Source organism: Theropithecus gelada, chromosome 15 (genome assembly GCF_003255815.1).
Source record: "Theropithecus gelada isolate Dixy chromosome 15, Tgel_1.0, whole genome shotgun sequence".
NCBI classification, from domain to species: domain Eukaryota; kingdom Metazoa; phylum Chordata; class Mammalia; order Primates; family Cercopithecidae; genus Theropithecus; species Theropithecus gelada.
In genome coordinates, this window is record NC_037683.1 from 47,713,407 (window position 1) to 47,734,412 (window position 21,006).

The 21,006-nt window shown below is 55.8% G+C and overlaps 1 protein-coding gene across 3 annotated transcripts in view; it reads left to right on the forward strand.

The window, feature by feature from the left end:
* CNTFR (ciliary neurotrophic factor receptor) overlaps positions 1-15,679 on the forward strand; it is a 38,760-nt gene extending 23,081 nt beyond the window's left edge. For all 3 annotated transcript variants that reach the window (XM_025359555.1, XM_025359552.1, XM_025359553.1), the window contains 7 exons: positions 2,358-2,591; positions 9,240-9,357; positions 9,532-9,698; positions 10,812-10,975; positions 14,221-14,401; positions 14,783-14,951; positions 15,041-15,679. In XM_025359555.1, the coding sequence (XP_025215340.1) occupies positions 2,358-2,591; positions 9,240-9,357; positions 9,532-9,698; positions 10,812-10,975; positions 14,221-14,401; positions 14,783-14,951; position 15,041 (1,034 nt within the window). In that variant the 3' untranslated portion in view covers positions 15,042-15,679. The remainder of the gene's footprint in view (positions 1-2,357; positions 2,592-9,239; positions 9,358-9,531; positions 9,699-10,811; positions 10,976-14,220; positions 14,402-14,782; positions 14,952-15,040) is intronic.
* Positions 15,680-21,006: the final 5,327 nt, after the last annotated feature.

Consider the following 21,006-nt stretch of genomic DNA (forward strand, 5'->3'; position numbering starts at 1 on the left):
GTCAGGGCCAAGAACCCCATCCTCCCCCTGCTGCTTGATTTAATTTCTGAAATGGACAGCACATCAGTAGGGGCACCCACGGGGCGGGAGCAGAGCTGTCCAGAGACAAAAGATTAAATCACTGCCATCTTTGGAGCAGTTGCATGGCTGTGTGTATTGCCATTGTTGTGTTATTGTAGCGGTTGTGACACTGTGTGCTTGTTATGTCCTGTTGCCCCTCCACCTCTCCATTGTGGCCTATCGTTGTCTTCTGCCATTGTGTTGTCATTTTTTCATCCTGCCCTGCCCTTACATCATCGGTTTGTCATTACTGTCAGGTTGTGTTTCTACTTTTTTTGTGGAGCAGACAAGGTATGGTGGGGAGGTGTTATCCCATAGCCATTGTATAATGTCATGTTGGGTCGCTGTGTCCTTGTGTGGTGACTGTACCTGCTCCCCAGGATTAAGGGCCACACTGGGTCCATGTTAGCATTGAACTGCCTGGTCAGTGTTGATGTGTTGCTGCTGGGACCATGATGGCCACACCCCCTCCCCAAAGGTCAGTTTTCAGCCTCCTCCTCAGGCAGCTGGATGCAAAGTCTCTGCTAGGGGGTGCAGAGAGAGGGGCTTGGCATGTTTCCTGGAAGCTCCAGGTTTTTGGAAGGGAGGCTGGAGGGGGGCTCAGTGACTGGAGCTGGTGGACTGTTGGGGGGGCTCGGTGGCCGGAGTCTTGGACACTGGGCCTCTGGTCAGGGGGAGGCCCCTGTTTAGTGTCTGGTCCAGCCTCACAGCTGTGGCCTCCAAGGCCCCTAGCCACCGCCCTTCCGCCCGTTCATCCTCTGTTCGGCTGGTCCCAGGCTCCACAGACGAGTGGTCAGGGCTGGCTGGGTTTTCTGCTTCCTTCTCCTCTGACAGGGACAGAGAGGCTCAGAGAGGGGCAGGATAGAGACAGGCAGCGAGGGAGAGAGACCCAGAGTCACAGAGAGACCCTGGCACAGCGAGGACAACAGAGGCAGCAAACCAGGACAGACGTTCCAGCGCAGAGAAAAGCAGTGCTGAGGAGGGGGCTGCAATGGGGGGAGGGGGTGGTCAGTGGGTCCAAGGGGGATCCCTACACCCCTGCAGTTTTGGTGGTGTTAACAAGTCTAATTAAGAGGCCACTGGCCCAACTTAATTGGCTCGTTAACAGGAATTGCCTCTGAAAATTCCCCAGCTCAGCAGGGTGACTCTCTGGAGGGGAGATGTAAGCGAGTGTTAACGAGGGATCCCGCAGCCCCCACCAAACTGCTACCCCCTCCCCCTTCCCTTCTCCTCTCCCACCTTCACTCCACAGATCTGGCCAAGACCTGGAAAATGTCTGTCCCTGAGGCTCAGGGGGTAGAATGAGAAGGGGGTGTCTTGAGATTCCCATCTCCCTGTCTCTATGTGCCTGCATCTTAAATCTGCCTCTCTGCCCTGCTCGCTTCCCTCACTTCGCACTGCCTGTCGACAGGTGCTTGCCTCCACCCTTCCATTTCCAGTCTCCTGGGCTCCGTTCATCACGCCTGGGTTGCTGAAGCCAGGGCTGGGGTTTGATTTTGGCTCTGACAGGCTGCTCCTGGGGGCAGGAGATGAATGGTCAGAGTGCTCGCTTCATCCCAGCAGCACCGCACCCCTCAAGACCCCAACCTGCCCTAAGTAGTTCCTGCCTTGTGAACTTGACATCTGCTAGGAGTTCCCTAGGGTTCCCTGCTGCCCATTCTCCCTTCTCCTGCTGCCACCTGAGCCCTGGATGGCTGAGGGGCAGGTTGTTGTGGGATGGCAGGCTGGGCAGACGGAGGAAAAGGAGAGAGACAGGAAGAGAGATGGGGGAGGTGGGGATAGAGACAGGACAGAAAGAGACAAAGATGGGGTGGGGAAGAGAAATAGATAGGGAGACAGAAAAAGGAGTCCAGGAGTGGGGCCCCTCAGTGCCAGCTTGCCTGGGTAATGAACGTCAGTGACTGGGCTGAGCCTGTGGGTGGCAAGAGATCAGGGTCATGGGGGTCAGGAAACTTTAAAAAACCCAGGCACTGGAGAGGAACTGGGTTTTCTCTGAGAACTGACCCCTCTCAGCATTATGCAAACTCTGTCACATGCAAACACACACACACAGAAGATTGCCCAGTCATACACCTAGCCCCTGTACATGCACACGCATACATTTGGAGACACTCATATACCCACACACTTGCACACTTGAACACTCTCCATCTCCCCAAGACACTCACACAGTCAGACACTGAGCCTCTCGTCCTCAGTCATACATCCTCACAGGCTCTTGTCTGAGCACATTCATCTGGGAGTGCTGGGCAGGGCTGTGACCTGTGACTTTTGGCCTCTGTCCTCGCCCCCCACAGAGGCACCCCATGTGCAGTACGAGCGCCTGGGCTCCGACGTGACACTGCCATGTGGGACAGCAAACTGGGATGCAGCAGTGACGTGGCGGGTAAATGGGACAGACCTGGCCCCTGACCTGCTCAACGGCTCTCAGCTGGTGCTCCGTGGCCTGGAACTGGGCCACAGTGGCCTGTACGCCTGCTTCCACCGTGACTCCTGGCACCTGCGCCACCAAGTCCTGCTGCATGTGGGCTGTAAGTGTTGCCCCCACCCCTCATTCAGCCTCCCTCCTTCCTTGAGACCCAGACTCCTAGCCCAGATCAAGTCCCCTTCCTGTTAGGGGGAGACAGAGAGGGGAGAGCTGCAGCCTGACCCTTGCCCTCTGATTCTGTCCTGGCCCACTCTTCTGGCCTCTTAGTCCAGTCTTGCCCACTGAGTCCAGACGCCTAGACAGTTTGCCCATGATCCCACCCCCGTGGAGGTCTTAGGTATCCTAAAACCCTATTCCCTCTGACAACGTGGGCAGAGAGCTGGTAAGGCATGGCTTACCTGGGACATGAGTGGGGAGAGACCCTCAGGTCACGGATCTGAGCTGGAGGAGCTTCACTGTGTCTGCTCCCACAAGGGCTGGTCAGAGGGCCTCAGGGAGGGAATTGGGATATGTAGTTATACAGGTATAGGCAAGGCGCTCCAGGAGGCCCCAGGGAAGGAGGAAGGCATCCTGGAGTGGGAAACGAATGGAGACTTGGGAAGCGAATGGTGATTTAGAAGACACATTGAAACATCATTTCTGGCAGAGAGCTGGGTGTGACTGTAGGCCTTAGCAGCTGGGAGGGCACATAAAGGCCACTTGGGCTGGTGTCTATGTGAAGAGAGAGCTGAAGGAAGGGACAGGGGGGCAGATCATGATCCTGGAAGCTGGGCAGTGACAATTTCTGGGTCATGTTCCTCAAAGATCACTCTGAGTGGAGGGAGGCAGGTTGGATGGAGAAAAACCAAGGTATGAAGGAGGCTGTTATTGGATGCAGGAGAGAGGATGAGGACCTGGAACCAGGGCATGGAGCTGGGGAAGCTGAGAAGGGGCAGTTGGACCTCCAGGAATTGGTGATGGATTGGAGGTGGGAAGGACAGGAGAGTAGAGGGTGAGAGGAGTCAAGACAGCTGGAGGGATTCATGACTGCAACAGGAAGAAAACAGAAGGAAAAGATAATGTGTGCTGTTTGAACAGTGTCTTAGTTTGGGTTTCCCTAGAATCAGATCCCAAGATGAGAATTCTTATGCAAGTAGTTTATTTGGCAGGTGAGGGAAATACCATAAAGGAATGGGAAGGTAACACATAAAAAGGAAGTTAAGTTAGTCAATAAAGAGTAAGTTATCCAGACATTGCCTCTTGGCGACTGACATTAACCACTGAAGGTGCAGATGCAGAACATGCACCTGAGTTGCCCTGCTTGAGGGTAAGGGAGCTGGGATGTGTATGTACTAGCTCCTGCCCATCAGTGGTTGAGAGATTCACCTGGGGTGGGAGGGAGGCGCTTTGATTCCCCAGCACTTTTGACCTGATGTCCCAGCAGGCAAAGCAAAAGAAGGCTCTTAGGCGAATAACTGCAGAATTTGAGAGTGAGAAGTATTAATAGTATGGGCAAGGGATCTGCGGCTCCCTAGACATCTGCTGCAGACCTGTTCAGTGGTATCCTTGGAGGACAACCGGGAGTTGAGATGGCTGGTAACCAGTGGGTCTGAGCGTCTGGGATTTGGGGAGAGGCCTCTGCTGGAGATGGATATTTGTGGGGGGTTGTCAGCATTAAGGCCATGGGAGGGGGTGAGATGGCCAAGAGAGAGATCGTGGAGTGAAGAGAGAAGAGGACCCAGAACTGAGCCCTAAAGACCATCAGCATGTAAAGAGGTCGATGGAGGGAAATGAGCCACAAAAAGAAATAAGAAGGAGCCAGCAAGAAGGTAGAGGGAAGACCAGGTGAGTGTGATTTGGAAGAGGGATCTGGAGAAGTCAGAATGACAAGGCCATCACCATTGCTGAGGGTGAGGTGGGCAGGCATCCAGATCCCAGCTGCAGGTACCCACCAACAGAGTGAATACTCTGAACATAGTTCCATTTCTTCATTTCTTTTCTCCTGAGCCAATGATTCAAGCTCCTCTGGCCTCATTTTATTTGGGTATGGTTCACCCCACTGCCCAAAAATCATCTCCTAATTCCCTAGAAGCTACCTAAGAGATGTTTAAGGGATCTGGGAGCAGACACTTGCCTCGTTGTCAGAAGACTAGCATAGACCACTATGCAAAATGTTAGGCTGAAGGGTTGTTCAGGGTCTTCTACAAAAACACTGACCCACCTGTGGGGCTTAAAGAGGTGTGAAAATGTATTTTGGTGGGAATGTACCTTTCCCCATGGGAAGGCCTTTTTTTGGTTATTCTTTAATGTGTCTAAACTGAAGAGATGGCAGTCAAAACCCAACATTTTAGTTGCAAGCCATGGGTGGAGTGACCCCTGTTGGCCAGCTTGAGAAATGCAGGACCAGCCTAATAATTCTCCTTGGCCCACTATGGGGTCCATCAGAAGTTGGAGCACTCAGTCTAGCCCCAGGCCCTTACAGAGGGAAAAGGGCCATTTACTGAGTGCTGTGGAAAAAGGACGAACCCAGCTTGGCACTGGTCACCCACATCCCTGTCTTCTCAGTTTGGGTCCCAGAAGTCCTCAGGATGGACAAGGCTAGCTGTGATGGCTGGGCCTTGGTGGCCCTGGACCCCTGTTGCTGATGATATGATCTTCTTTGAGAGGTCGTTGGAGGGGAATTAGGTCTTGAAGTAATGTCCGTAGTCTATACCCACAGGACATGCCCATAGCTGCCCTGTTGTAACCAGGGCCCAGACCTTTTATATAGAGTGCTCACTGCCCTCCAGGCCCTGCTGCCAGAGGAAGGCTGGCCATGAGTTGGCTGTAGCATTAGTTTCAGGTACTTATCTCTCATTGCATTATTTCCTTCTAGAGACCTGGTCAGAGGAAGAGGGGATATTAATCATTATCGTCTCAGTCACTTTATATTAGTAACAAGAGACTGGCTTTGGCAACACTCAATATCAAATTATCCTTCCTGCCAGCTATCAGAGAACAGGACAGAGTTACCCCTGATTTGTGGGTCATTCAAACCAAAAATTATTTAATATTTATCCTAAACATGTGCAATTTTTATGTCTCTATTTACAAGGGAACTTGGTCTTAACAGTATTCTGTTGGAAGTCTCCTTAACCAGGCTAATCCCTGAACTGCTTTCTCCTGATCTGCCTTCTTGCTCTCAAGCGGATCCTCACGAGCAGAGCCCTAAGGACTCCTCTCCTCCCTAGGATGACGGAACGACCCCCCACATTAGGAAGCAGGATCACAGTGTTCCTTTTAGTAGCATCATTTTATTTACAAGACACTGCTGATTCTGTATCATTCTGATCTTAAACTAAAACAAACCAGAGATTAAAATGATTTTTAAATGGACAGTTCTTTGTCCAGTTTTTTAAAACTTTTATTTGATTGGTTAGGATGGAAGCTCTGGATCCCCTGGTTCAGCACTCCTTTCCCTGTAGCCCTGTTTGGCTGGAAAGGAAAGAGTGGGGAGAAGGCTATGGTCAAAGAAAATGTCTGGGGAGAAATCACAAGTGGGAGGTCGGCGGGGCATTTGGGAGTCCAGAAGTTGGAATGCCTCAAGGGATGCCACGAGATAAGGTTGAACCAGGCCTGAGCCTCGAATGCCAGGCAGGAGGCGGCATGCGGGTGGGGCGTGGGTAGGGCTGGAGTGGAAGGGTCACCCTGCCCCACCCTGCCTGATCGGGTCTGGCCTAGGGTGTGGGCAGCTTGCCCCTCCTCCTCTCTGGGCCGGCGGGCAGGCCTCATGCGTGCCGGGGGCTCCAGCCCAGGCGGGCTGGCGAGATGAGAGGAAAAACATGCGGTTTGGTGGGCTGGACATGGAAAAACAAGTCAATTAGGAGGAAAACAAACAAACCCTGGGCCAGCGGGGGCACACGCACGCATGCACACGCGCACACGGCCCCGCATGGGACCTAGCGACACCCTGCCACAGGCTGACACAGTCACTTGGGTATCTCAAGAGACCCCCAAGGGGCAACCCAGATGCCCTGTATGCCCAGAGCCTGATACTGTGACCTGTGTGCATAGGAGCGTTTGCTCACACACTCTAACATGCACTCACACGGTGTTCAGTTCATACGTGTGAACATGCTGGGAATTCCGGGCACCTTCCACACGCACAGTTTGCAAAATACATTCAGCCTCACTTTGCTCCATCACATATGCGCTGCCTGATGTATGAGCTCTAGCTGTCTCTGTGTTCAGACACAGTGGCACATTTGCAGGCACTCTTACAGGGTACCTTGGCCACACAGCCTTGCACATAGGGACGGTCTCAAAATTGAACAGCCTCACCCTGAGTCATGTGCAAACAGAGTCATCCAGTCCCACACAGCCTCCCATCATACAGTTACACAACTGCCCAGAGTCTCACAGTCACACACACGGAGCTTCTCACAGTTACACACAGCCTTGCAATCACAGCTTCTTAAAAACAGCTTTTCCTCCAACTCACAACACACTCACAACAGGCATCCTGATCCCACACTGTCCTACAATCTCACAGCACCCCCACCTCCACCCACCCGGCCCCTCAGCTGGGCTCCAGCTGCAGCAAGTCACTCCTTTTTTTCCTTTTGTTTTTCTTTCCTCCTTTTCCCTCTGAGAAACCTGGTCCCTGTCAGGAAACCCAAGCCCTTCCCTGCTCAGGGCCCAGGGCCAGGCAGGAGTAGCCAGATGACAGACAAAGCCCCCAGTCGGCCCCCCAACCCCCACCCCCCCCCCGTGACCTTCCCAGTCAGGGAGAGGAACTGGTGTGAGGGGGGAGGTTGGAAGGGGAGGCTGGTCTGAGGGGGGAGGACAGTTGGGGAGTGGAGGAGCCTGGTCAGTGGGGAGGCTGGCCGGGGGTGGGGGCCTGTGAGTCCAGTGCTGTGGCCCGCTCTGCCCTCCGAGGAGGCCCGGGCAGCAGGGAGCTGACTCTGCAGGCTCCGATCCCCACCCCACCCCCAGCGCCCTTCCCCTTCCTGGGGGTAAGGGGGGCGGTGGCAGGAGCGGGGAGTGGAGGCTTCTCGGCCGACCTCGGAATGTCCTTTCCTCCTGGGGTGCCTGCCAACTCTGGCCTGGCCAACAGGCCCCCAGAAGGCACTTCCTGTGTCCTTGGCCGCCCCCCACCCCACCCCCAGGCAGAGTTCTGCACCCGTGGGCAGACAGGGAAGAGACACTAAAGGCACACAGGATGAACATGGAACGACACGAGATGGACACAGGGCCTGGAAGGCTTCCCAAGGGAGGAGGACAGTGGAGGGCAGAACGCAGGTTGGCCCTGTGGGGTCTCAACTGGGCCCTGCTTTCCCCGACAGGCCTGGGGAATGGAGCTGCCTCCGCCCACAGCATTGCCCCCTCCACCTGGAGTTCTCCTGATGCCTCTCTGTCCCCTCATCTCTTCTGCTGCAAAGCGAGATCTGGATCCTGGGGGTTCTGCCCCAGGCCCCTCCCAGCATCACACATACTGGACACGCACATGCAATCACACAGAGTCACTCACAGTCACGTGCACACTGTGGATGGAAGCCCACTGTTCCCCTGTGTCACCATGGCCACTCTACAAGCATAGACATGCACTCCCCTTCACTGTCCCTGGCTTATTGAGCTGCCCCCCTCCCATTTCCTGTCCACCTGTCAGGCCGGGGGCGGAGGAGGGGGGAGGCACAGGAGGGAGGTGTCAGTGTCCCTGGAGCCGCAGACGGACATTCCTTGCTTGGGTCAGATCACATAAGCTGCCTCCTTCCAGGAACCTGAGCCGCCTGTCCTCACGCCTTACCCAATGCCTGAGGGTGGGACAGCTGGGCTAAGTGCTCACGGCAGCAAAAAAGAGTGCGGGCTAGACTGCAGAAAGGACTTCCCAAGTGTGTGTATATAGGGTTAGCCCTGTCCTGGGGTTTAGTCCCAGCTCTGGCTTACTGTCTGACCTTGAGAGGTCCCTATCCCTCTCTGGGCCTTCCTATTCCAGAGTGAGGGCAGCTGCTTACCATGTAAAGGGCTTCTTAAAGGGTCTGCGATGAAGATGCTGGGGGCTGGCACTGGGATGAGGTACACACAAAGGGAACAGCAGCTTCCTTTCAACAGGCACTTGTACACACAATCACACAGACACGCAGATTCACGCACATCCACATAGCTGCTCCTATGGATCCTTGGTCACTCATTCATGTCACATAGAGACATGTATGTAGCATATATACCCCTGCATGCAGACATCTACAAACACAGATATGCATACAAACAGCTGCCCAGTGCCATTCATGTGTAGCCACCAGGCCTGTCCTTGTGTCTCCATCTCTACTGAGGGAAGTCTGGGGTGTCTCTTCTCCAGGAAGTGCACCCGATACTCCAGCAGTCGGAGGACCCATTCAAGACTCCCCTCGTCTCCGCAGCACAGTCTTCCTCTGGGAGTGGACACAAAGTGGCAGGAGATGTGGGGCTGGGGCCGATTCCCCCAGACATCACCTCCAGCCTGTGATTGATGAGTTGAGGCCCGCAGCCCCCTGATCCCCACGGTTCCTGCCTTCATTGAGCAGGTGGAGGGGGGGTTCCCTGTCCGCACAGCCCTTGTTTTTCTTTAATTAAACATCTGGCTCTCTGTGGCCTGGGAAGCCTCAGACCCTCGCTGACAGCCTCCCCCCCACAACTTTGGCATCGATGATGGGTTGAGGGGGGAGAGCTGGGGCTCTGGGGCCCACCTGTCCCCATACAGTGCAGGGGACTGGGAGCTCCAAGAATGCCCTGACCATACTGTCCTCACCCCCAGTGCCGCCGCGGGAGCCTGTGCTCAGCTGCCGCTCCAACACTTACCCCAAGGGCTTCTACTGCAGCTGGCATCTGCCCACCCCCACCTACATTCCCAACACCTTCAATGTGACTGTGCTGTGAGTAGCTGTGCCTGTGACCCGGGTCCAGCCCTGACCTCTGACCTCTCCCCCATCCCACCACCATGCCCTCCGTCCATACCCCAGCCCTGCCTTGGGCTTGACCTTCCCTCAACCTCTACCCCATCTGACCCTTGATGTTGGTAACAGTACCTGGGCCTCACCTCTCCCCAGGCATGGCTCCAAAATTATGGTCTGTGAGAAGGACCCAGCCCTCAAGAACCGCTGCCACATTCGCTACATGCACCTGTTCTCCACCATCAAGTACAAGGTCTCCATAAGTGTCAGCAATGCCCTGGGCCACAATGCCACAGCTATCACCTTTGACGAGTTCACCATTGGTAAGTGTGGTGGTTGGGGGAACCTGCTGCCTACTCCAGTGGGAATGTAAGTGGATATGTGCCAGAGGCACATGAACATTGGTGGGGATGTCCACATGCATGCAAATGTATACATGGCATGTACATGCCTCTGCACAAGTATGTGCAGTGCACATATATGTGCACATATATGCATGACATATATACCTGTGAATGTGTAAGTGAATGTCCTTTACCTGAAGGGCTGAGAGACTTGTACAGCAGCTCTTCTGATCATTTTTCTGGCTCCCAGAACATGCAGCAGGGGGAAGAGGGGGCAGGCTGGGCCAGACCCTTGTGCAGCTGCAGCCTCCACCCCCGCCCAACTCTAATGGCTTCCTTACGGCCTGTGATGAATGAGGTGTCAGAACAGGAGACAGGACTGGGACAGATACCGTCCTCCCCCTGACGCCCCCATCCCAGCCAGTCCCTCTACCTGCCCCTGCCCTATTCCAGGCAGGCTTTCTGCCTGCTATTCCTCCGCCCCAGCCAGATCTTCTGCCTGCCCCTGTCTTCTCCCCAGACCCCATGACTGGATCCCTAGCCAGAGTATTTCTACATAAGCTGGGCCCTTAGGCACTCCCATCAGATCCCCAGCCTACCTCCAGATCTGCAACACCTGTGGACTCTTTTACTCTTGACCCAGGTCTTAGTTTGGAACTGGAAAAGTTGAAGTGAAAAACCAGGCTGGGGGGAGTGTGTGATGCTGGGGTAGGAGGGGGTAATCCAGGTGACAGTGGGGGTGACAGTGGTAACTATGGAGGCATCATATTGGCTTAGTTACTGGGATGCAGGTCAGTATGAGGATAGAGTTGGGATGATGGGATGATGAGATGAAATTTGGGATGTTGATATGAAGAGTTGGTGACAGTGACTGTAGTGACAGCCATTGGTGATGATGGGGATGTCAGACTTGGAAGTAATGAGATAGTTTTCTACGGTAGCTACCAGAATTGACAATAGAGGAGAGGCATGGTGACTGTGATATTGATGACAATGGTTGGCAATATGAGAGGGTCAACATGGTGGCTGGAGTTGACAAAGTGGGCTGTTGCCACAGATGAGTGTAGTAATGAAGCTATGTCTCCTGAACAGTGAAGCCTGATCCTCCAGAAAATGTGGTAGCCCGGCCAGTGCCCAGCAACCCTCGCCGGCTGGAGGTGACATGGCAGATCCCCTCGACCTGGCCTGACCCTGAGTCTTTTCCTCTCAAGTTCTTTCTGCGCTACCGACCCCTCATCCTGGACCAGTGGCAGCATGTGAGTGCCCTGCCCTGTCAAGATCCTGGGTGCCTGAGTTAGAATCATGTGGAGTGAGTGGCACCCATATCCCACGTGGCAGCAGCTCCAGTGTGAGACCTGATGAGTCAGGCTCTCTGTAGGGAAAAGGGACCAGGTGGGCCTGGGAGAATGGATGGAGCTGAGGCAGGTGTCCTTAGGGGTTCCCAGTGACCCCTGTTAGTGCATTGGGAACACATATGTCTTTTTGTGGCTCCCCCGGGTAGTGGAGAGAAATGCAGGAAGGGAGATAGCGGGCAGGACAGGCAAGGCTCCCTTTCCTTACCTCAGCCTGACCAGACATCTCCCTCTTTCAGCCCTCAAAGACATCTCCCTCTTTATACTCTGGCCCAGGCTCTGGGCCTGTGCTGGCCCCAAGGGGTCAGGATCAGGCAGTGGGGTCAAGCCTGGTCCAGGGTGCGAGTTTAGGCCCTGACTGGCATCAGGACTCCAAAGTCAGACCCAGCTTAGGGGTCAGCTTGAGGCTATGAGTTGGAAGGTAGCCTGGCTGGGAACCAAGCAGTGGACAAGAGTCAGTATGAGGTCGGACTATGGTCTGGATCAAGCTACAACAGAGAGCTCTGGGGAACAGCCAGAGGTTTGAGGCAGACTTGGAGTTCTCTTGCTTTGAGCACCCTGGGCCCATAGGGTTGTGGGCACTCTGTGTGGCCCACGAGGCCTGTAGGCTAGGACTGGGGTTGGGAGGGTGCTCCATGGGACAACCCAGGCTGGTTCCTGGGGGTCAACTTGTACCCCCACCTCATCTACCAGGCTCCAACTCCAGCTCCTCATGCCCCTATCCTGTCTGGCCTTTAAAGCGTGTAATTCGATTCCTGGGTGCCTGTCCCCCACAAAGCCTGCTCATGCACTCACATGTTCCCTGACAGAGTCCGGAGTCCCTCCCGCCTGGCCAGCTGCCCGCGCCTAATGCATTGCTAATAACCAGGGTCTAGTTTCACAAGCCCCCCCTCCCCCGCTAACGAGCTACAGGCAGCAGCCCTGCGCATCGCGGCGCACACGCCTTGCAGTGGACCTGGCACACTGCCCACCACACACACGGGAACATGCACACACGCGCGGCTCCCAGCAGGAATCATACGCCATACATGTATGCAGCTAACATGCCAAGACCATGCGCAAAACTGACCCCCACACTGAGGTGGGAAGAGCAAAGTGTGCAGGCTCCGTGGCGAGAATACGTGTGGCCTGTAGCTCATCCTAGCCCCATTCTGTGTCTCAGTGGCACTGGGGCTGGTTAGATTTATGGTTCTTTTCATCTGAAGTTTTGCTCTGAACAGAGTCTATTCTCCCCAATCCTTGACCTTGGGGAGAGGCAGGTGTATGACTGAGAGGGGGCAAGAAGGGCAGAACAGAGAAAAACATCACCTGGATTTTCAGGAGGAAAATCCAGACCAGGAATTGCAAAAGAATAGGCCCTAGGCAGGGGCTGTCTCAGCATGGACAAGAGAGAGGCAAGTACGGGGACCCAGCATGGGTTCCCTGCAGCTCCTGCCCTGGCCCTAAGTGGACAGGGAGGGTGGACAGGGAGGCTTGGAAGGCGTGTCGGGCATCTGCTCCAGCAGACCATGGAGGACTCCCAGGGGAGGCCAATGTCAGTGACTAGGGAGTTCCTGCCAGTTGAGAAGCCTTTTTCTTGAGAGGAAGGATGAAGGGATCACTGATAACCTCACAAGAAGGATCCTGGTCTAGGATATGTGGTCCCCAGGAGATCACTGACCTCCTGGGGGCCACATTCCCAGAGGTATGGTGCCCACCATGAGCCCACAATGAAGCGGCAATTTGATCTGTTCCCTGTGGCTCCCTCCCTGTGGGGAGAGACTGACATGGAGGTCTGCGGTCTAATCCTGGCAGGAGGGAGACAGAGCTGAAGGAGCCGAGCAGAAAGGGACTGGGGTACCAGAGGTAGAACTGGGACCCTGGCTCCAGGAGAAGAGGGTCTTTGGGACCCTCCAATCTTCCAGGGCTGAGATTAGGATTTACTGAGCCCAGGGTCTGGGCCTAAAAGGTGTCTCACCATGACCCTGACCTTTACCACCGTTATCAGGGCCACAGGCTGAGCACATGCCCAGACACACATACACGCATGCGTGCATGCACTCACAGCCTGTCAGGTCAGATAGCCCAGACCCCAGTTTTCTGGGGGGAAGATTGGAACAGGGACCAAAAAAGCCCTGAAGCCAGACGTGGCCCAGAGCAGCCCCCTCCTCCGCCCCCGCCGGCTGCCCCTGTTTACGAGGCGGCTTAATGAGGCAGCGGGTGCCGCTGAGATGAACCAGAGCCCAGCCTGGGCCTGGAAGGGGCGCCGGACAGGCAGCCCGGCCTGGAGGGTTGGGGGAGACCAGCAGGATGGGGCCAGCAGGGCAGGAGTGGGGTTGTGATGCCTCCAGGAGGAAATGGAGCAGCTGTTCTGTGCCCTGCAGCCCCAGGGGCTGTCCTCCACCCCTTTCTGCCCCAGCAGGGTGATAACCACACTGAGGCCTTCCTGAGGGAAGGCTCAGCTGGGGCCAGGCTGGTAGGTGCCTTGGGCATCTGGGAACCCGGGCTCTGACCAGAAGCCATGGTAATGACAGCGCTGGCTGAAGTGCGTTTGGTACTGTCCTCATGCCTTGGTCCTCATTGTAACCTTAAGAGATGGATACTCTCATGAATGCCGTTTTACAGATGAGGATGGCAAGGCGTGAAGATGTTAAGTAACTTGGTCACCTCACTACTAAGGGATGGGGCCAAATTTGAAACTCAGGCAGCCTAGCTCCAGTCAGTGTGTGGAACCTCCCCTCAGTGGCTTCCTGGTGGGAGAAGAGGGCGGCACTACCATCTCCTTTCACCCCCTGCCCTTGCCACCTCCAGGCTGGGACTGTGGTCAGGATTCAGCCAGGCTGGGGACTGTGAGAGAGCAGGGGCAACAGCAGAGTCGTAGGCACAGGGCAAAGACTTCCTTATTATCCCCTGGGGTGTTTCTGGTCTCCTTGAAGATGTCATTACTCTCCTTCAAGGACAACTGCTCTCCCGTGGGGTCTCCTCCCTAAGATGTCCCCAATCTCTGGCAAGAATATTCTCCATGTCCTCCTTCTCCTCCAGGGAAGTCCTCACTGTCCCCAGAGCACTTCACTCGCCTCTCCCCAGAGGCATGCTCACTTCCTCTGGAGGGACCTCACAATCCTGGCCCCCAGGTGTGTCCTTACCCCCACCCCATGGTCTGGCTGCAGGTGGAGCTGTCTGATGGCACAGCACACACCATCACAGATGCCTACGCCGGGAAGGAGTACATTATCCAAGTGGCAGCCAAGGACAATGAAATTGGGACATGGAGTGACTGGAGCGTGGCTGCCCATGCTACGCCCTGGACTGAGGAACCGCGACACCTCACTACGGAGGCCCAGGCTGCGGGTGAGCTTGCTCCTGCCCTCCCTCCTGGCTCTGCTGTCCTGGAGGCCTGTGGTAGAACCTGTGGCCTGGTTCTACCCTGCTGCCTCCAGCCTCTGCTCCCGGGGTAGCCACACTCTGTGGCAGCCACACTTCTGCCTGTCTGTCCAACCCCTGCCATTCCTGGTCCTTGCTATCTGGACATCCTTGGTAGGGGTCATTGGGTGGAGGGGTTATCTGTGAGCCTTGGGAAGCAGGATCTGCCTGATGGGGGAGGCAGGGCTGCCTGATGGGGGAGGCAGTACCAGTCTGATGCAGGAAGCAGAACGGTATGTCTCATGAGCCCCCAGATCTGGATGGGACCCCAGCCCTGGCCTTGCCCTGAGTTTCCCCCATGTTCCCCAGAGACCACGACCAGCACCACCAGCTCCCTGGCACCCCCACCTACCACGAAGATCTGTGACCCTGGGGAGCTGGGCAGCGGCGGGGGACCCTCGGCACCCTTCTTGGTCAGCGTCCCTGTCACTCTGGCCCTGGCTGCCGCTGCCACCACTGCCAGCAGTCTCATGATCTGGTAGGTTGAGTGAGGCTGGGTGGCAGAGGGAGCCTGAGGGAACCCCCACTGCAGCCCCCTCCCTGACAGGCCCCTGCCTGTCTCTGCAGAGCCCGGCACCCCATGAGGACATGCAGAGCACCTGCAGAGGAGCAAGAGGCCGGAGCTGAGCCTGCAGACCCCGGTTTCTATTTTGCACACGGGCAGGAGGACCTTTTGCATTCTCTTCAGACACAATTTGTGGAGACCCCCGGCGGGCCCGGGCCTGCCGCCCCCCAGCCCTGCTGCACCAAGCTGGCCCTCCTTCCTCCCTCGTGGGAGGTGGGCCATGCAGCTAACCCACCCACCAAAGACCCCCTCACCCTGGCCCCTTGGGCTGGACCCTCCAATGCCAGCGACTCCCAGGAGCCCTTGGGGGACGTGAGGGGAGCCCCTCACATCCGATTTCTCCTCCTGCCCCAGCCTCCTGTCTATCCCAGGGTCTCTGTTGCCACCGTCAGATTATAAGCTCCTGATGCTGGGGGGGCCCAGCCATCCCCCTCCCCCCAGCACCCACACTTTTCAGTCCCCTCCCCTCTGCCCTGTTTTGTACACCCCTCCCCTGACCCTGCTCCTATCCCACAGTATTTAATGCCCTGTCAGTCCCTTCTAGTCTGACTCAATGGTAACTTGCTGTATTTGAATTTTTTATAGATGTATATACAGGGTGGGGGGTGGGGGGTTCTCATTAAACGTCACCATTTCATGAGTCCTTGGAACAGATCCGCTTTGGGAGGGTACCCCTCTTCCAAGGACCCTGCCCCTTCCAGGGCTGGTGGAGGAAAGAAATTGTGGTTGGGGAAGGTGGGGAGAGGCGTTCAACTTTCAGGCCAGCGTATCTGGTAACAGTGTTGTCTACTTCTTGGCGGGTAGGGCTTCCCTGGAGCACAGGGTTGCAGCCAGGGAAAAACTGCGGGAAATGAGGGATCCCATAGGGTATCCAGTCAGTCCTGGAGGCTGCCCAAGTCTTGGCTGGGGCAGAAGCCTTTCAAGGGTCACCTCTAGAACTGTCTTCCATGAGTGCCCAGGCCTGAGCCCAGTGCACAGGGCTAAGATGGCAGAAGGGGAGGGGCAGGCTTCATCCTTGGGGCCAGGGGGTGTGCCTGATCCCTGCCATCCAAGAGACAGTCCAGGAGTGCCAGAAGGTCAGGCCTAGGGCTCAGCCAGGCCACAAGGGCTCAGAGCACAGAGTGTCCTGGGCCTGGGCAGGCAGGGCGGCTGCCTGAAGGAGGAGGTTGCTTGGAGTATGACCAGGGACAGGACCTGGGCTTCAGAACTGGAATGACAGAGTACAAGGCTTACTCCCAGGGCTGGGTTATAGTCAGGACTCTGGAGCTGGAGAGGGTGGGGCCTTGGCTTTATAGGATGGTCAGTCTTTGGTCCAACCTCAGATCCTGCCCACACCCTTTCAGTCCCCAAACTGGGGCTCCGGGGTCCCTCTGACTTCTCCTCAGAGGAGGACACTTGGCTGTCCCAGGCCTGCTTAGGTCCAGACCCCACTTATAGAAGCCGCCTTACTGAGCGTAAGCAGGCATTCTCAGCTGGGAATGTCCAGGGCTGGGGCCAAGTAGGCAGGCCCTATGACCTGGGGGCAGGGGTAAAAGGAGAGGCCGGAGCTCTGACCTGGGGAGCCAGGTTTTGGCCTTGCTCTGGATGCCTGCAGTAAGAAGAGGGGGGTGGAGTCAAAGTCAGGTCCACACCCACACCCACCTGTGCACAGATGTGTGCACAGAGCCACCAGCCACCCTGATGCCATCACACACTTTTTCCCAGTTCAAACCTTTCCCCTCAGACTAGGCTCCAGCAATGGATACCCCTTCCTGGGATCCAGGCCCCCCGGGAACGTGCCCTGGGAAGGGGATTGACAGTGCCTCAAGCACCGATGAGTCCGGCCTTGACAAGACATAGTCCCGGAGGTGAGGCCTGGTGAGGGGCTCCAGAGTAAAGTGGCCGTCTCTTCTCCAGGTTAGAAGAGAGAGGGGTGTTCTAGGTGGGAGACCCATGAAAGCAAAGGCCTGGCATCAAGGTGAAGCCTGTGGCTTTTCAAGCTGAACACACCCAGCTATGGAAATGCAAGGCTCTTCATTCACAGGAAGACGCTCCCAGGATGGACATCCTGAGAGGTGGCTGTGGACCTGCTCTGTACCCTGAACCCCGAGTTCTGCCTGGGGGTCTGGTCCCTGTGAGGTGTGGCTCAGCCTGAACCTAGGCTCCAGCATGAGTAGAGGTAACGGGGTCACCAGCAGTCTCCCCCAGAACATTCCTGGGATGTGTCAGAACTTCCACCCTTCATCTTTGGGGTGGGTGGGATGAAGTGAGGAGTCTCTGGCCTGAGCTGCCTTTCTGCCTTGAGAGCCCTGGTCAGCCCTGACCTACCCACCGCCCACCCAGAGCTTGGGCATCAGCAATCTGGCCTCCATTAGTAACATGGGAAAGTAATTATGTGGGGCCTCGGGAGGAGGGGGCAGAAGTAGGGGAGGGGGCCTGCCAGAGCCTCAGAGGCCAATGGAGGGGAGGACTGGGGCCTCTATCTCTTCCCCCAGCTCTAAGAGAGAGACCCTGCTCTGCCTCAAGCCCAGGGTGGCTGGAGGGGCAGCATCATTGCCTCTGACTAGACAACTGCCCTGGGCCTGCGGGTGATCACCCTCCTTGTGGGTCCTGGGCCCTTGGCCTCACAGAGGCTGTTCGCCTTGGAGGGTCTCAGTTGCTGACTGTCACCTCTCTCTAGTACTGTCCCTCCACATCTAGTTCCCACGGTGGTTCTGGGGAGCCAGGCATAATTGCAGACATCAGCTCTTGGAGCTAAAACAGAATCTGGAGAATTAAAACAACCCTGAGGCATGGGGGGAAGGGGAGGCTGGGATCCCAGACCTCAGGTGCATTGCACAGGGTCCCAGCCTTCCAGCCCCCTACTTCTCTTTGCGCCCCCACGATACACTGTGGCTGGGCCCCGCTCTGTGTCCTGGCCTATCAGCCCCCTGCCCACTTGATCTCTCTTCCAGTGTGGCTCTACTCCATTCTTACAACTCTAGACCTGCCTCTGTGCACCCCCGCCCCTCTCTTCTTGCTGAACCCATTTTCATTTCTATGTTTGTCTCTTCTTTTTTTTTTTTTGAGACGGAGTCTCACTCTCACCAAGGCTGGAGTGCAACGGTGCGATCTAGGCTCACTGCAACTTCCACTTCCCGGGTTCAAGCAATTCTCCTGCCTCAACCTCCCGGGTAGCTGGGTTTACAGGTGCCCACCACAATGCCTGGCTAATTTTTGTATTTTTAGTAGAGACGGGGTTTTGCCATGTTGGCCAGACTGGTGTCAAACTCCTGACCTCAGGTGATCTGCCCGCCTTGGCCTCCCAAAGTGCTGGGATTACAGGCATGAGCCACTGCACCCAGCCTATATTTGTCTCCTGTCCCATTCCTATCTCTGAATCTGTCTTTGTCCTGTTTCCTATCTGCATTTCTTTCTGTATGTTTCTGTTCCATCCCTGTCTCTCTCTGTCTCCATCTTGTGTCTCTTCTCCTGTCTCTTCTTCCCTCCTTGTCTTTATATCCATCCCTCTCCATGCTTGTCTTCGCATCTCTTCTTCCTTGTCTGTCTTCCCTTTTTCTGCCTTCTCCCTCTCCCTCTGTCTCATGTGTCTCCATCCCCATCTCTGTGTCTCTCTGTATATATCTCTATCCGTGTCTCCACCTCTGTCTCCCTCTTCCCTGACTCTGTCAGTCCTTCTCTTTTTTGCCTCCCTCTGTGTTCCCATACCTATCCAGACCCCAGCCTGTGGCCGCCGCTCCTCTCCGGCCTGCACCAGGGACTGTCCTGGCTTCTGCTGCCCCCTCTCGGCCACCCGCCTACCCTTCATTCCTGCTCCTAGGCTGGCAGCTCTCAGCACAGACATCCCATGTCTGGTGTGCGTTCCCAGCAGCCAGCCAGGAAAGAGGGCGACATCAGGCAGGAATCCTTCCTGGGCAGCCTCGGGCCCTGAGAACTCCCTGGAGCCTGTGAGCTCACCCGAGAAAGTTCATTCTCACGTGGAGAGAACAGAATCCCCGGCTCCAGTGCCAGTCCTGCATCCTGCACCTGCCTGTCTTCAGGTCCTGAGGCCCACAGCCCAGAGCGGCCAGACCCTGGGAAGGCAATGCCTGCCTGGAGATGGAGGGCTAAGGTCCTCGGGGCAGGAGTGATTGGGATGTAATCTCTCCACCTTGCCTCTTCTCAGAGGAGGGGGAGAGGAAGGAGGTCTGAGGAAGGGCGTCGGATGGAGCCAGTTTGGGGAGAGGCTGGAAGGGACCTACCTGACAGTGCCACTCTGATGGGGAAGCCAATCTGAGGGTGAGTGGGTCTGAGAGGGCGCATGCGACAGGGTGAGCCTGAGCCAGGGCTCGTCTGGGAACGCATCAAAAGAGCTTTCGTTTGAAAGGCCCAGCCTGAGGGGTAAGCTGACCCAGGGGTGTCTGAAAGGGCCTGGTCTGATGGGTCCAGTCTGAGGGGAGACTAAGCTGAAGGCACACGGATCCGAAGACTAGAACCGCCAACTAGTTCTAGTCTGCCTGAACTTTCCCAGTTTTAGCACTGAATATCTCAAGTCTCAGGAAACCCCTCAGTCCCAGGCAAACTGGGACATTGATCACCCTGTTTGAGAAGGCCTTGCCTGACAGCACCAGTCTGAGGGGGGAGGCTGGTCTGAAGGACATCTGAGGTGGGAGGGTGGTCTGGAGGATGTCTGATGGGGGAGACTGGTGTGGAGGATGTCTGAGGGGCCTGGTCTCATAGTTGCAGTTTGAGGGAAGAGCCTGCTCTAGGCCAGAAGGCAAGGAGGTAGAAGGGGTCCTTCTAGAGGGGCAGTGGCTTGGGGAATGGCCACCAGGGGGCAGGACAGGTTCTCAGGAAATTTAGAAGCAACTGACCCAGAGAAGGAGCCAGACTGTGGGGCTGTGTGCAAAGTATGCCCACAACAGCATGTGTCACTGCGCCATCACATGCACATGGCAGTGATGGTATGCAGCTGTGTACCATGTTTGTTTTAGTGTGGCTAGGTGACCAGGGATGCATCTGTGCTACATTCGTGTGTGATGGCATGTGCCTGGTGTGGCCATGGCTGAGGCTTTACCTGCAGCTGTCAGGACAACAGCAGGAACACCTTGGGCATTACCAGGACAAGGGGGCACTGGGAGAGAAGCACTCAGAGGAAGGTCTCTGGGAGGGGCTGAGGATGGGGAGGAGAAACGGGAACCAGGCTTCCCTACTGCACCTGCCCCGCCCACCATTAGTATCCCTGAGATTCCAGACCCAAGAGCTAGGTGCTTTGGTTACAACAAAGGCAGCCCCTGCCTGGACCCTGCCTGCCCCACCGCTCCAGCCTCTCCCCTGCTTCTCCAGCTGGCACTCCTCCAGCTGGACTCCTCCTGTTCCCCAGTAATTGTTCCCATCCTCTCCTACATCTATGCTTTGGTTCATGCTGTGCTTGTGCCCAGATGCCCTCCTGAGAAGCATCTGAGTTCCCTCTAACTCTGTCTCCATGAAATGCTTCCTGCTCATTCCCTCTCTTCCTTGGACTGAAACCCACTGTGTGCTGAGGCCTAATTCTATGGGCCCTTGTCTCATCCCAGGAACTTGAAAGTGCTGGGGGCTGGAGATGCCAGAGGGGGCAGTCCAAGGGGAGAGGTATGGACAAAGCAAGGTGGGGACCTCTGAGTTAATGAGACAAAGAAACACCATCACAGAATCCCCTGAAATGAAAGAACTGAATATTCAGATTGAAAGGGGCGTACTGTATACCAGAAAAGTTGACACAGAATAATTGACATGAAGACACATTGATTTGGCTGGGTGAGGTGGCTCACACCTGTAATGCCACCACTTTGGGAGACTCAGGCAGGAGGATCAGTTGAGCCCAGGAGTTTGAGGCCAGCCTGGGCAACACAGTGAGACCCTTCCCTCTAAAAAAGAAAAAAGACACATTGATTTAGTTACCAAACTTTGGGGCTAAAGTAAGAATACTTAAGGCACCTAGACAGAAGAAGCAAGTCATTTATTTACGAGG